At 39.0% G+C, this 17126-nt stretch overlaps 1 protein-coding gene across 3 annotated transcripts in view; it reads left to right on the forward strand.

Annotated features, from left to right (window-relative positions):
* Positions 1–17126, forward strand: part of pde4ba (phosphodiesterase 4B, cAMP-specific a) — a 202403-nt gene that overhangs the window by 110483 nt on the left and 74794 nt on the right. The window contains exon 1 of one of the 3 annotated variants that reach the window (XM_028588409.1): positions 8324–9056. The exons of the other annotated variants lie outside the window; for them this stretch is intronic. Coding sequence (XP_028444210.1) covers positions 8962–9056 — 95 coding nt within the window. The 5' untranslated portion in view covers positions 8324–8961. Of the gene's footprint in view, positions 1–8323; positions 9057–17126 lie in introns of those variants that run through there. 3 annotated transcript variants of the gene reach the window in all.

Below are 17126 nucleotides of genomic sequence, written 5' to 3' on the forward strand. Positions count from 1 at the left end.
GAAAAGTTGACTTTTAAGAGATACATGCTTCTCACAGGACAGCGGCACTAGCCTGACAAGCCAGACCCACATAAAGATGTTGGGTCTGGGAACTCACCATTGACGGAGCTCAATCCGAGGGGCGGGATAAACGGTTGTCTTTCAAATTCCCTCTGCACGCAATAGGATAGCGCTACAACCAGGCAGAGCAACGAAGAAGGTTGCAGAGCTAGTTGATAGATTAAACTTTAACTTTAAACTTTTGCCGTATCCGGTCGGCAAAACTCCGAACACATCTTTCTTTTTTAAGAATGACTTCAGTGCCGTTCTTTGTTCTTTTCTCAAAGAAAAGCTTAACTAAAAGTCTTCCAGAAGACCGCTGTTCCCAGCAGCAGCAGCAGCCATAAGCCCGCCCAACGACTCTATACACGATGTGATTGGCCTGACCAGAGTTTGGTTTTTCCACCTTTGCTGCAATTAAATTTACTGCCACTAGGGAGCGTCTAGATTTCTAGGCTACAGCGGCACTATATACATGATGATCTTATAGAATATGAGGCATTGCTGTAGATTAAGCTACCCAACAGTATATTAATGTAAGTCTAGCTAGAATTAGAACAGCCTTAAACATCAACACCAGTAAAATGCAACACACACATTAATGCACTAGTAATATTAATGCCACTAGGGAGCGTCTAGATTTCTAGGCTACAGCGGCACTTTATACATGATGATCTTATAGAATATGAGGCATTGCTGTAGATTAAGCTACCCAACAGTATATTAATGTAAGTCTAGCTAGAATTAGAACAGCCTTAAACATCAACACCAGTAAAATGCAACACACACATTAATGCACTAGTAATATTAATTTAAAAACTTGATATATAATAATAAAACACTGACGCAGGGAAGAATAAATAACTTTTGATAAAAAACATTTTGCTGATAATCCTCTCATCTACCTAAGTACGTTATAAAATTTAGGACTTTTAATTATATTTTCACAGTGTGGTATTGCTACTTTTACTTTTGTATACTTCTTCCAACACTGAGTATTACTTGACTTTTGTTATGCACACCAACTCAGTCAAAAGTACCTTTAAACAACTCCAAAGCCTCCACACCCACACATCACATATTCTGTTAACACATGTAGAAACAGCCTACGTGTTGGAGGTATTTACTGACAGTTAGCCCCAGCTTTCCAGAAGTCCCGACCTTACAGTGAAGTATCCCAAGCATCAGTGTTCTTATAGTCAAGCTATGTTGTATTGTTGGTCTCTCTGTCGCTCTGCACTGCTTAAAATTCACAATTGTGTGCCCCTGGTTATCACAGCGTGAGTGCTGCTGATGCTTAATATGGTATGGTTTTGGCACTGAAAGGAGCACTGCTCTGCGATCAGGGGATTAGGTTAATCACAGGGGGACTGACTGCCGTGCCCTCTTTTTCAGAGAGGGGAATTATATTTATACAGAGAGAGAGGTTAGGGGGAGATCGGGAAAGCTATGTTTTAGTAAGACCAGCAGGACAGACACCCGTCGATCTTAAATTCTCCCTCTATCTGAAAAATGTAATGTGGTACCTGGTTGATAAGGGCTCATTGTCTCTTTTTTATTTTTTACCTCATCTCTTCCCTTTCCTTTTGCTTCTGTCAGTTTGAATGGAGGCCACCGGATAAGTGATATGTTAAGTAATAATTGGATGAATGAAGTGTTTGGAGTGCTTATCATGCTAAAGTCAGACCTCAGAGACCTATGTGTCTTTGTGTGTTTGTGATGCCTGTCGTTCCTGTGGCAACTCAATAATCGCCTCATCTGTGATGTCAGAGTTAACATGAATGAACATAACCTGAAGGTTAACCTTTGCAATAACAAAAATACATATCAGGATCATGTTAACACTGGGCTCATTTATCACTGTCAGCAACACTATGAGAGTAACTTGTAGATCAAAGAGGGTCCCTCTCTGCTCCACAAGACTACTTAAGTGTCATACTCGCATCTGTGGAAGACACTCCTTATTAAGTGGAATAAATATTTGAGCTGAGGAATGCCCTACCACTCTGGACCAGAAGCAGGAAGGATGTCTTTCAAATTCCCTCTGCACGCAATAGGATAGCGCTACAACCAGGCAGAGCAACGAAGAAGGTTGCAGAGCTAGTTGATAGATTAAACTTTAACTTTAAACTTTTGCCGTATCCGGTCGGCAAAACTCTGAACACATCTTCCTTTTTTAAGAATGACTTCAGTGCCGTTCTTTGTTCTTTTCTCAAAGAAAAGCTTAACTAAAAGTCTTCCAGAAGACCGCTGTTCCCAGCAGCAGCAGCAGCAGCCATAAGCCCGCCCACCGACTCTATACACGATGTGATTGGCCTGACCAGAGTTTGGTTTTTCCACCTTTGCTGCAATTAAATTTACTGCCACTAGGGAGCGTCTAGGCCACCGGATAAGTGATATGTTAAGTAATAATTGGATGAATGAAGTGTTTGGAGTGCTTCTCATGCTAAAGTAAGACCTCAGAGACCTATGTGTCTTTGTGTGTTTGTGATGTCGTTCCTGTGGCAACTCAATAATCGCCTCATCTGTGATGTCAGAGTTAACATGAATGAACATAACCTGAAGGTTAACCTTTGCAATAACAAAAATACACCTGCACTAATACATATCAGGATCATGTTAACACTGGGCTCATTTACCACTGTCACCAACACTATGAGAGTGACTTGTAGATCAAAGAGGGTCCCTCTCTGCTCCACAAGACTACTTAAGTGTCATACTCGCATCTGTGGAAGACACTCCTTATTAAGTATAAGAATAAATATTTGAGCTGAGGAATGCCCTGCCACTCTGGACCAGAAGCAGGAAGGAAGCCGTTGTTGCCTGAAAGATGCTTGCTAATTTGTCATGTTGATTGGTGTTTAGGTGTCTCAGCAAAATGTAAAAGATCTCCAAGCCAGTGTTGAAAAAAAGTCTTCATGAAGAATATACAGTATATATAGATGTATCAAGTCAAAAGCAAGTCATAAGATGTTTAATTAGTTCTGTACAGTGGTTCTGCATGGTGGACATTCACACAGTGATGTTTTGTGATGGTTGCTGAGGTCCAACATGAGTTGTGAAGATTAGGGATGAAGCCATACGACTTTTTCTCTCCTCATTCAGATACCTAAATTCGAGTACCAATCTGATACCTGGCATTTAGTGATAAAAACTGCGCTACCATGCACAACTGCTGTGGCACTTAGAATTGAGCTGGTAGCCCAAAATAACTAAATGAATGTACATACCTGCAAACTAGTCGCTTTTTGGCGAAAATCGCCGTTTTGAATGGTAAAATGTCATCCACATGGATCGTGTAAATCGTGTAGATCCGAAGAGTTTTTGTTTGGTGGGGGGGTCCGAGACCCGGTGCTACTACGGCACCGGTGCCTTAATGACCGTTATGTACCGGACCGAATAGGAACGCAGATTTTGGTGCCTTATTTAGGTGCCACTTAATTGCCAGCGCTTCTCTCTGATGCTTCAAAAATGGACGTTAGAGGGAACTGAAACATCGCTGCACGGGACGCTAGTTAACACTACACTCGACAGCAGGTAACGTTAGCCTACGGTTAGCTAGCAGCTGGAGTAAACACGGTTAAAATGCTGACAGCTAAACGGTGTAAAAGTGTGTTTGTATTTCACTGTAGAGGATTCCAACAACAGTCTGCTGCTGCCGTTGTCTGAAAAACAACACAGATGTTGCATTCACTTGAAACTCGATGAAATTTCTTCGCCGTTTTCTCACTTTTTGCTCACAGGTTTCTTTATAGAGCTCCCCCTACAGCTTCGGAATAGATATTTGGCAACACTGTGTAAAAACTTGCTTGGTCAGTCTGCCGTTTCCTCTTTCTCTGTTCCTCCGACAATGCTTTCCTAGCTTTCTGCTCTTTTTTTGCCGGCTCAGCCATGACGACAGTGTGAAAAACTCCATCGCTACCTTGTTCTTATAGCTAGCCGGTTCCTGGATGGGGACGTGTATGTGTGCAGTGCCTAAAGCAATTTGTTAGATCGCGAGATCGTGATACTTCCTGACGCGGCTCGCCGGCCAAAAGTTGCAAGGGTGGTTTTTCCGCTCACAGGCGCTAGGGGGAAGCGAGACGACCACCATTCAACCCGAAAAAAGTCATATAACCATTCCAATGACTCCAAAGCTGTTTAGTTAAGGTAAATTAAGCTAAAAAAAAAAACCTGCATAGTTCACCTTTTAATAACCGCATTAATGAAGAAGCGGTATTTATTGTAGATTAGTGACATTTGACGAATACCTAATGATTTATGTCATAAGGTCAGAATCTGTGCTGATACAGAACGGATATGAACAGATATTTTGGAATCACAAGATATGAATCAGTCACATTGAAGCTCAGGTTGGTTAGACTTTGATTTGTCTACATACCATTATAGCTAGAAATTTTATTGCACTTGTAGTTCAGAGTTCAGTCGTTTCTTTTTGAACTGAAATACCCATGTCAGCATGCATTTTGGGAATTTGGGAATTGAGTGCGAATCAGAGATGATGAGAATTAAGATTCACATATGAAACTGTTTTTTCCCCAGTCCGTAAAATCACTTCATATCTTTCACACTGTCTTATCTTCCTTTGTCAGCCTCTCTCCTATAAACGTGTCTCTATCATTCGGCCCCTCTGAACTGCCTGCCTCTTACTTCCTTTCTCAATTTTTAGAATTGATATTTAAATAGCTTTCAGGGATCATGCCTGTTGTTTGATCCTGATTTAATGTGATTGTGTGTGTGTTTGTATGAGAGAGACAACCTTTCATGTCAAAGGTGATGTTGTGCCTGTCAGACTCTGTCAAATACATCTGACATTCTATTTGCAGTCTTTCTTTATGACGCACCAAGACAAAAGACATTTTGCTAAAGTTTGTCCTTTTTTTCAGTTGCCTCATCTGCAGTGTGATATGCTAAAGTTTGTCTTTTTTCAGTTGCCTCATCTGCAGTGTGATATTGATTTAAATCACAAGGACAAGCCAGAGGAGCCGTCTGCCAGCTACAATTTGACAGGCTACCCTTAAGCCGTGAAATGGATGTCTGATCGATGTTTAATTATGGTTCTCTTCTATGTGAAACCAAATCAAACCAGATAAAAAAATGTTAAGTGCTGTTCCACACGTACATGCACTCAAATTACAGACATACATATCTCCAGAAAAAGGTTTTACATTAAGATAAATTATGAAAAATGTCTGATTTGAATCAAAAACAAGACTTCAGTTGAATAAATAAATTAACACAAAGTTAAAATCAAACAATCAACAAAGATTGTAGTAAAGTAAAGATCCCTGTTGTGTAATTATGTGCTAGGGTCTCTTAGCATCTTGCTTGGTATTCAGAGCATACCCAGCCTCAAGTCACAGCGGCTGCTTTACAACCATTATCTCCGTCATTTTGATCCAACATGAAATAACATTTGAACGAAGTGTGTTCTAATCCTGTGTAATTCCAGCTCTGAGTGTTTTCCATATGGCATGGCTCATCTGGTGGCACATTTTGCATGCCCTCCTGTAAATATGAGTTTCATGCTTTATCTGGACGCCATATAATACAGTTACACACTGCCATCTCGTGGATGCAGGCCTGATAATGTGGAATGGTGCCCTCTGATGTTCACAAAGGGGTCCTGCTTCATTTTACTTAAGCATAAGAGTTTATGCAGTCTATGGTTTTACCCATCAACACTGGAAGCTGTTTTGGGCTGTCAGCACAAGAGAAGGCCAGAATACAGAATGCCCTGCCCAATAGTGAATGGTTTCACTGGGTTGCTGTGGTTTGGTTTCATCAACAGATTCTACAATAGAACAATATTAACAATATTACAATACAAACAATTAGAACTAGAGATACATGCAGTAGTATTTGTTATGTTGCCAAGGTTTTGTTTATTATAATGCTGCTGTGTCTTCGCATAAAGTTTATTTAGCATCTGATTAATTTCAGTGAAACACAGCAGCACCAAGCCTTATAAACACTGTATTTTTGCCAGTTTACACTGTAGAGTTGTTTACTGTTTATTCAACTGCTCTCTTGTATTAGTAACTCTGGATAAAAGTGGCACTTAAATTTTAACTGTAAACAAAAATGTACATGTACTACATAAGCACTTAAGTTGATTATAGTTTTTGGGTCTATTGTAAGTTTTATAGGTCAAGTCATGAGTTCAAATCAAAGGTCTCTATTTATAGCATGACTTGACTGTCACTGCCACTAAATTATGTAACACCACATAATTAGATCAAGTAGAGAAGGCTTTGTCTTGAAATAACAAGTTAAACAACAGGCTAATTTGGATGGTTATCCTGAAATGAAAATAATCCTTGTCCGTATATTTTTGCCATAATGACACAAATTTGCTGGTTGCATGGCATTTAAAAATCTGAACAACATAACTGTTGTCTCTATAAGCATTTACATGTATAGCCATTATCAATTGTATATCAGTGTTTTCATAATCTGCACCAGTTCCCACTGGTGTACCATAGATGACGACCATTATAGTGTAAGGAAGAGCTCTTTCTGTATCTTCTTCTATGGTTAACCCTCAGCAGCACATTAAGGAGGAATGCCATTGTCTTGCGGGACACACACAGCCCTGTGGCTACCACATCTTCCGCCTCTCCCATTTCTAATCGCAGTGTGTATGATGAAGCAGTGGGGCGAGCTGGAGTGTGGGAATGTAGTAGTGATTCAGTTTTGGCCTCTGTTGCCCTACTCCTCCCTTTAAGTGTTTTGTTAAGTTAGTGTGTTATGTGTCATCTTTATGGAACATTTCCAAATAAATGACTGAGAAGCAGACTTGACCCGTCATGACGGTAGTTATTAGAAACTCCTTCATCAGTCAGGAAGGTTACTGACTACTGTTTGAGGAAGTTATGAGAAATAGAAGAGACTTACTCAAACAATCAATGGCATCTTTACTCCAATAGAAAATTATGCTTTGGTTTGATTTTCATAAAAATGCATGCAGCACTGGAACAGCAAGTTGAAATTGGTTACTGATACCAAGCTGCTGCTAAGAGAAGTATATTACATGGCAGAATGACACACAAAGTGTAATTATTGCAAGTATTATTAATAGGTGCCTTGTTTACATCCTATAGCTATAAACATGCTCATTGTTGTCTGTCATTTGTTTTTTTAACCCACTAAAATTACTTTATTATATTTTACAAATGTTTTTTATTGTCAAGACTATTTTACAGTCAGATAGTTGATTCAACTACACTTATATTGCCACACATAGAAAGACATCTTATAGTAGCTTCAAATGAAATGTATTTCTAAGTACTGTACTTTTTTATCCCTGTTTCTTATATTTCTGCAGTGCATTTGTTGTTCTGTATGTGCTGCTATTTATCACAAATCTGTCATCACAGTTACCATAATATATGAAGGCTTGGATGTGACTATACTGTACTGTATTTTAGGACTACTGTACAGTGTCATCAGGCACTGTGGTCCCCTGTGAAGGTGCCAGATGCCACCTCTTTCCTCTCACAGACAGGAACTGACAGTTAAGGTAGACCAGGTTGACGGAAAGACTCCACAATTTAGCATTCATAAGCAGTATACAAACATTTAATAAATAGTTTCTAACACATTGTAAAGACATATTTTATATTATTACAACAATGTTTTCATAATTTGTCTGTTTATACACATCTCTTTGTTTTGTGTTTTAGCTATTATGTGTTTATATACTGTTTATACAAGCTAAATAAGGGGGACTTGCAGTCAAGTGTTGGTGTTTTTATTATTGTGTGATGCATACAACTCTATGCAGACTGCATGGGCTTACAAGACACCATACATTCATATCTGATGCATATACATTTACTGTAGATTAAGAGTAAATCTTATAGTCCATCTTTCCTTCTTTTCCAGGCTTTTCAGACAAAATGTTAATGCAAAATTAACTCATTTAAATTGTTATAATTTGAACAATATAGCAATTATACATACAGTGTAGTTGGTTTAAAGCTGTGTGTGTGTGTGTGTGTGTGTGTGTGTGTGTGTGTGTGTGTGTGTGTGTGTGTGTGTGTGTGTGGCCACAATGCTTCTGTATTTTTTCCATACATACAGTGTTAATTAAAGCTACCAAGGCTGTCATTGATGTATGAATTATGACTCCATTCCAGCGACTCCACTCCAGAACTTGGCTGTTCCTCCTTACTATGCTGGTCGCCGAAGGGAACAGAGCTCCATACACTACAGCGCACACACACACACACACACACACACACACACACACACACACACACACACACACACACTGTGGGGAGGAAGTATAGCCCGTGACGAACAGAAGAGCCCGCAGAGAGAGTAGAGAGTGTGAACGAGGGCTTAAAGAGCTCCGTGATGTGACGTATGGACCGCTGCTTATGTTGCTGCTGTGTGTGACATGAGATCAAGTGTGTAGAGAAGGTGTTTGGATACCGGCTTGCTGCTTTTATCTGTGCCGACGAGGGGCTGATGGATATCCTGCTTAGAAACTTTTTAAACAGATGCTGTATAGGTAGCAGTCATGTAAATGTATGACTGTGTAGCCAGAATAAGTGATGGCTTGCTATTTATGTGAGGTGTGTGTGAATATGTGATGGTGTTTGATTGTAGCAGCTGATACATTTGATTGTTTTCATTTACAGTTGTGTGATAAAGTGTGTGATATCAGTGAGCTTTGTGATGTTAAGTGTGTGAGAGGTGTCTATGCATGTTACCGTGCGTCACTAATGGTGCTGACTTGTCAAATGTGTGTATGATAGTGTGTTTGTGTTTGTACTCTATGCTTGGTCTGTGTGTGAAATGCTGCACTTGTGCTGTTAACACTCTGGGTGTGTACTAGTCAATCTAGTTTGTAGTTACGTATGTGATGGTATGTGCCGTGTAGTGTGTGAATGAGTGCATGTGTGTGTCGGGGCGATGTACCGGCGTTCACCCTGTGCCAGAGGGAGGGTTCATTTTGACTTCAGCGAAGAAGTTATCAGGAAACTCCACGCCGCCAACCATGCTCACAGGTTAGGATGCACAGTTAACCACACACAACCCACACACAGTTGATGCTGTCGCACACTTTCTTTCAAGATTCTATTCTTGCAGTGTTTTATCTAGTGTCAGTTTTAAGGAATTATTTTTCAGATTCTTTCTTTCTTCAATTGCTGAACATGTTCTTGTATTTGAAGTTGTCTTATTTCAACAAACTCTTCACTAAATTGTGTAGTCCATAAACTCCTCCCCTTGCTGGATGTGTGTCCAGGCTGTGTGTGGTGTTACTTCCTATTTCCCATACATCAAACAATCCTCTCATGTGGTTCTCATCATTATAGTAATCCTCAACTGGAATGTGGTTATATGCACTGTCACATGTTTGGGTGAGAAAATCCAACTTCAGTAGATTTTATGGTTTCGGGTGCAGCGGTTTTAGCAGAGTGATGTTTTGAATAGGTTGTAGGCTGTGTTATTGCAGTTAAGAGAGTCAAGCGGTTTGCCATGTGAATAAGTCTGGGAGTGTTCAGATTAATTTGTTAATTTCATCCTTACTTTTTTAGTCTGGTATGTGAGACACAATCAGAAACCTGGAAGGGGCTAAAAAAAAATGACATTGAAGGGTCTCCAGTCATCTCAGCCTTTAGCTGGTAAATTTGACTTTGTTGCCAAGCAGATTTCTAGTCTGACCATATTAGTTTAGTTTAATTCTTTCTACATAGTAATTACTAGGAACGCCTACACATTCTCATAACTGTGGTTTCCAAGCTAAGTGTTGGGGGGTGCAAAATGATTAACAAGCTAAGAACATTTCTGCAACTCAAATTCAGGTTGTTTAGTTTGTTTACTCAAATATTTGCTTTTTTCTAGTGAAATATTGGAAATATTTACATTACATTGAAAAAAAATCTGTAAAGGGAACATCAGTCTTTATTTGAATTCTGACATAAAAGGCATCGCTTGACTATAAAGTAGAAGTATTGAAACTGCAATCTCCAAATTAAAACGTACTGCAAGGCCCAATGCCATATGTAGGGATAAATAGAAAACCATGATTATTTTTCTTTGTAATTTGGGTGAACTGACACTTCAAGAATGTAATTGTTGTTGTGGTATTTCTGCACCACAGTGCTCCTTAACAAATATGTTTGGTTTTATCATTCTTAAAGCAGCATACATCACCATCATGGGACAGCAGACGTCAAAGAAGGAAATGAGTTTGGGAACAATGAGAGTTTTGGTAGACTAGACACTGATGTTGTGTCAGAGATTTAAACTAAAGAGCCGGGTCTGGACACTGCAGTTTTATTTAAAGGTTCACATGGTTACACATACTTAAAAGAATCAGGGAAGCAGGAGGAAAAAACAAATATGCTACTCTTAGGAAAACTACTGCATAGGAGGTATCTTTAATACATTATCAATATTGTTTTTCTAAAATGTACATGGAATATCACATTGTACAAAGCAATCACTTATTCTCCTTGAAGGCTATCATTAGAGCAGAAATGCATTGTTATCAAAAATGTGTAATATATTATTCCTACATAAATAATCCTAAATTCATTATGTTTGTGCCATGATTCAAACCCTTAATGGAAAACTTCTGCCCTCATTAAGGTCATTTATGCTGGACAATAAGAGCACTGTTGTGTTATTTGTCTTATTTCACCTGCTTAGTCTGACAGTTTATGCTCATATGTGATCAGTTGTAATAAGACACTCAGTACATCTTTAAACTTTTGGACACAGCGTCACCACGTCTGAGGTGGATTGTATAATAGAGGGTGGCTCCAATAGTGTTTGTTACAACTGTCAAGTGCCTTTTTGAAATTAAGAATTTGGTGAAATTAAGTTTTGTTAAAACTCCCAAAAGCTTAGTTGAGAATGAAAATAAGCAGCAAAGAAAGCTTGAAATAACTGATTGTGAATTGAGTGCAGACTGTGAAAAACTAGGCTGGGTCTCATCCCAGGAGGACTGTGGGTATTCTGGCTCAGCTGGAGGCACGTCAGGCTGCTGGCTTGGACTGTCGCAAGGACATAATCACAAGGAAATGGAACAGAGCAAGAAAAAAAAAAAATGACACTACAATAGTTTATTAAAATACCCAACAATATAAAGTTTACTCAGCAACTTTGAGAAGTTGGTGTCATGTCATCTGTATTAAAGTAACTAATATTTTTCTCAATATGCGTACAAGTAATGTTAAATGTTTATTTCTTTAATCTTTTAAAACAAAATAGCCCTGATGGCCAAGTCTAATTTATAATTATGGAAGTGTGGAGACGTTTGCCTCTGGAGACGTCCACCTCTGGTTGGGTGGGTTCCACCTCTGTGACTTAGGGTTTCCTGTGGAAAGTACTGGACTATACTGAAGAAAGCAGAAGTACACAGATGGTGTACTGTACTGTGCTGCATGTTTGAATCATTAGACAGGTACACAAGGCCCATGTAAGCCCCAGGAGATAATTACTCCATGACCGCTTCCTCTCACTATGTTGTTTGCATGTGGCTTTTGTTTGTGCAGAGCCTGCAACATATTCACACACATGTAGCTGCCCTGCACCTTCTATGGTAATGTGGGTGTGCATGAATTAGCCTATATATGTGTGCCAGGGAGTGTTTCTCACATATCCAACTAGGACAGGAGATAGGCTTAACCAAATATTTTGACTGTGACTCGGATTCCTGTGGCATAAAAACAAAGATCACTGCCCCTTTTATCTTCACAGATGGGTTTCCTGGGTGCTGGCCCTGGGTCCCTTTTTTCATTTTCCACCTTTACTTCTTGTCAGGGTAAAGTTACCTCATATTATCTCGGACTAACACTGATTCTCCAGCGAGGACTTTTTCCACACTTAAAACCCCAAACTGTTCATTTGTGGAAACATAGTTTGAGTACAAATAAATAAATTAGACATCACTCACAGCTGTTCATGCTGCTATTTGAGTAGTAAACTACATACGGGGCCTTTTAGGTCAATGGAGGGGAGCAGTGTTGCCTGTAACATGATTTTAATTGGTCAAAACAAAAACACACAAAAACCTTGTGGTTGAGTCACAGCTGTTGGCAAAGTATCCTCAACTGCCTCAAAATATTGTCCATATCTGTTTGAAACTGCAAGAATTTTTAGTTAAACAAAATTGACCCTGAGGCTGCTCTTCACTTTCTTCTTATATTTTGTTACATGTTAAATAGCGGTCAGCGCAGGACTTTTGAATAGCAGTGTTTTGTGCTTGCTTGCCCATGGCCGGGGTGCAGCTCTGTGTTGTAGAGTTTGTGGTTCAGCCGTATTTTTCTTGTGCAGTGCACTTTACTTTTAGTGTGATATGTTGTTACGGAGATGGATGCATAGAAAAATGTGGCGAGGACTCGTCAAATTCTGCCATGGTTTATGTGGTAGGGGGCTTTTCAATTCTGAATGACTGGCCAAAGATGAAATTAGCCACCGTGGCTGTGGAGTGGGTTTGATGGTGATGATGGTGATTATTGCAATTAAGATAATTACGAGGATGATAACAAGTGGTAGTACGGATGGTTAGGAGGATCACAAGGAACAAGAAGATGGTGACTCTGAGGATGATGATGATGATGATGATGATTGAGGGCAGGATGGTAAGGGTTAAGATGATGGTGGTATTTATAGTGGTAGAAGAAGTATTCAGATCCTTAACTTAAGTAAAATTACCATTACATTCATGTAAAAATACTCAATACATTAAAATGCTCGATCTGCAGAAAAATGGCCCATGTGACTGATTTGTATTCATTGCACTGTTAGATAGTTGCAGCTAATACTGATGTGTCAGTGGGTAAGGAGTGTTGCTAGCTATATGAGGTTTATGATAAGTATTTGGTCCAAGGTCCCATAGGGTTTGCAACACAAATGTGATTGATTTTGTTTGTGAAATGTTGGCTAACTAGAAAAGTTATTCAAATGAAACACTGATGTGGTTTTGAGGGGAAATCACACTTTGGAACTGTTAAGACATCTATAGGTGACAAGGAGCCCCATTTGATAAGTGTATTACATATTTATTTAACAATCACTTTCCACATGGATCTCTAAGAAAATTGCTTTACTGAATAGAAAGTTATGGATTTAATGGAGTTGTAGTTCCAGCACACACCGTTCAATGAGCGTAACAGAGAGAAGTCAGGGACTGTGGCTGTGAGTCGCCCGACTCTGTACAGACCAGTGAATGTAATGGAAAAGAGATGCCGCACTGCAATTTTCCAGCTCAAAGCTAAAGCAACGTCCTGCTATGTTTGTATGACTTTTTCCACTTTTCACTCTGTCAGTACACTCATATTCTCTTTGTCTTCCTCTAAGGTAAAATTATATTTCAGATTTTCTCTTTCTACGGTCCACCACTCTGTCACCCTTGTATGCATGATCTCTGACCTAAATCTGCAGCTCCACTCAATTTCACAGAGCTATAAAGAGAGTTTCATCTCATTGTTTATCTGTCCGGTGGCAACTATTCTGTTTTGGTTTCCTTTTACTGCACTTATAGCGTTCTATCATCACCATAGTCATTACAGCTTTCGGCCAGTTCTGCTTTGTTTCCTGAAATCGTGTGACATGCTGCTTCATATTTAGACTGTAAATGATTACTAAATGAGAGCATCTGCTAGATGACTTTGTACCTCAATGTGCATGTATAATGACTTGGCTCAAGTCCTGTTTACGTTAGTGGCCTAATTTCTATTAATAAGTGCTGTGTGTAATTAGATTCCTGAGTTTTCTTTTTTTCTTCTTCTGGTCACTCACAAATTAGAAAAGGCCGAGGACATATTTGATTCTCAGCATTGTTTTAACTTGATGTAATGCCTGTTTATATAAATTGAAGCCTGTGGTTTGCAAGGCAGGAGAATATATTTCATCTCCTCTAAGAATACAAGCTTCAACAAAATTGTCACAGTTGTTGCAACTTAATAATAAATGTTGTCAATTTGGGGAAGTGGGAAACAAAATGCAAACTAGTCTGGAGCCAACTAAAGTTTAACAGTTTAACAATAGAATGAGTGTTGTTTAAGTTGTATTTATAGTTGTTACAGGGTTACAGCGTAGCTTTGACATACAGTAGCCTCCTCAAAAATGTAACTACACATTAGAGCTACAGAGATACCACATGGGAACCACAAGATCTGTGATTGTCAGCTTGGGCTTCCTGTGTTTTCCCTTATGAGTTTTTGATGACGGTAGAGACGGTTGTCGATATTAAAGACAACATTAAGGAAGTTGAAAGAAAGAATTTGTAATCTGCAGCTTTTCAGTAACACAAACACATCGTCACTGCAAACCTTTTGTGAATGAATGAATGTGAACAGACTGAAATTAGGTCATTAAAGGAGGATATGACCTGATCATGTACAATACATCTAGGGCCTAGATTCTAGACAAATGTTTTGGTGGTGCTATCAATCCTAAACAAAACCTGCCCCCACTGTAGGTATTTATGACATGACTCCCGTTAACACACTGCATCAAGCATACAGTAAATCCCCATTTAGGGACCATATTCATGGATATAGGCTATAATTCATTTGCTTTTTGGTGAAAATCTGGAGTTGAGCTGAGTAGTGCAAATTACTGAAAGTACTACAGATTGCTGAAATGGAAAATCTACTTAATCAAAGCACATGTCTGTTGTTGATTATTTCATACTGATGTAATCAATTTGGATGGTGTGACAACTGAGTTTTAGTGCTGACGCAATATCTTTACATTGCATCATTATTAGTATTAATTCCGCCAAGGAGGTTATGTTTTCAGTTCAGTTAGTTTGTTTTTTTGTCTTTCAGCAGGATTACGAAGACCTTACTGGCCTGATTTTTATGAAAGTTGGTGGAATGGTTGTAGCATGGGCCAAGGAAGAATTCATTACATTTAGGAGCGGATACACCTTGTTTTTCACTTTCGTTAACATTGCAACACATTGCATGGCAGAGGTCTATGCCCTTCTAGTTTGAAATGAATCTCACATTAAAGAGTTGAGCAGCTTTAAACTTTCCCATCGTGGTTAGAGGTACCCACACTGACGTGTCCAGCCTAGATGTGGGAATAGATCAGTGTTTGACAGTGATGACGAGATAAATATCCTTTAACATTCAGATGTTTTGAGTCCTTGGTCGTTAAAGTTGTACCCTTTGCTCCAGTAGAGTTCATGTGTTGGGAAATGTCTGCTTCAGCATGTGCATGTTTGGACTAGCTCAGGTTATTAACCTATTTTTAGATACTCCTGCTGCAGATTCATGTAGGGAAATCTTACTGCGATCTTATGGAGTGCAACACTTCAGCTGCTATTTTCACTTGGTCTGATGGGATTGCTCAATCATCCTTTTGGGGCGTTTCAGAGCTCTGGCAAATTTCAATAAGCTGGCAGGTTAGACAGAAAGGTCTTTTTAAGTATCCATTGCTTGTCCCGGGCATCTCTCAGTTTCTTATTCAGTGCGGTTTGTCTCTAAAACATTTTGACAAGACGTTCTACTAATGATGTAGTGGAAAAGATGGTTTTATCTATGATTCTTCAAGTCACAAGTCAGTCAACAGAAGTATAATCACTCCTTTAATAACAAACTCCAATCCAAGTGTGTGAAGAAATTACTGTATATTTTAACCATGTTTAACCCTAGGACAAACAGGAGGTGTTACCATGACACCTCTGTTTGCACAACCCGACAGACAAATGGTCACTGGTTTCCTCTCACCATAACACGCAGGAAGGAAGAGATTATTTCAAAGTATAAGAATGCTGTCTCTCTCCCTGTCTGCAACACTTTGTGGCTCCCTCTTTTCGAGCACAAGTGTCTGTTTCTTCTTAACAGACTGCAGAGTTGTAGTCTTCTTTTTTATTTTAGCTTACTCAGCTAACATGGAGAGGTATTTATGGTGCAGGACAATTGAACAGGTCAAGTAAACTAAAGAAATTCCAGTTAACACTGATTTTATGATTTGCAGGTCAAAAGACATCTTCATGTCTCGTTTATTTCTAAATTAGTTTGAAACATGAATGATTTTTTCAGACCTATTGGTTACTTTTTTAGCCTTTAAATTAATATATTTCAATGTGTGCATTCGTGACACTTCTTAAATCTTTAGTGCGTAACTTTTTTATAATAATGAACGTCCGTTACATTCAAGCCATTGCCAAATGAGTTGATACAAAGCTAATTAAAACGTTCAGCTCCACAAAACTCTCTGTGTACTTCTCAGTATGGTTATGTTCAGAAAATCATCCGGTGACTTTCACGCGCAGAAACTTGAGTATAGATAAATACCTCTTCTGAAGAGTCAATCATGTTTTTTTAATCCTTTGTGTCCTCCTTGGCTACTAGCAACTGCGTGGAGTAGGGGAGGTGGGGTGCGCGGTAACAGAAGGCTTGTATCATGTAGACGCGCCCACAGTGTCGTTGTCATTACTTAGAATTCCTCATGGGGGAGACAGAAACTACGCACTATAGCTTTAACACACACATCTAAATGTCTTTTGACCTGCAAATCACAAAATCTGTGTCCGCTGGGATTTCTATATTTTACTTTTGCTGAAGTATTGAATTGTCCTGCATCATAAATCCTTCTTGATGCTCAACTTAGTAAGCTAAAATAGAAAAGGAGACAACATCTCTGCAGTCTGTTAGAAGAACAAACACAAAATGTATGCAAACTTCTGGGACCGCGACTTTGAAACTTGTCTGACATTATCTGATTTGTTCTTCAGTGATACATTTATTTATTTTTCCCATGTTTTTTAAAAGAATCATAATATTAAACATTGTAAATAAAGATTGCTGAGGTAAAATTACCGTCCAGTAATATTTCGCAGTTTTCTTCTGTGGTGGTATTTTTATAAAACCAAGGTTTCAGATGACAATGTAAAAACAATGTGAGTATGTGAGAGGAGTCGCTCGACCTCAAGGACCTTAGATTTGACTAGGTAGAGATCTGAATTGGACGCACAAAAGACACAATATATACTTTTGTTCTATGTTGTCTAGAGCTGCAGTGATTAGTCGATCAATGATTTTTATGTGATCAACAGAAATTAAAACCTATCTTGATTAATTAAAAGGGATACATTTGCTGGTTTCAACTTC

The sequence above is a fragment of the Perca flavescens genome, chromosome 9, assembly GCF_004354835.1.
Source record: "Perca flavescens isolate YP-PL-M2 chromosome 9, PFLA_1.0, whole genome shotgun sequence".
NCBI classification, from domain to species: Eukaryota; Metazoa; Chordata; class Actinopteri; order Perciformes; family Percidae; genus Perca; species Perca flavescens.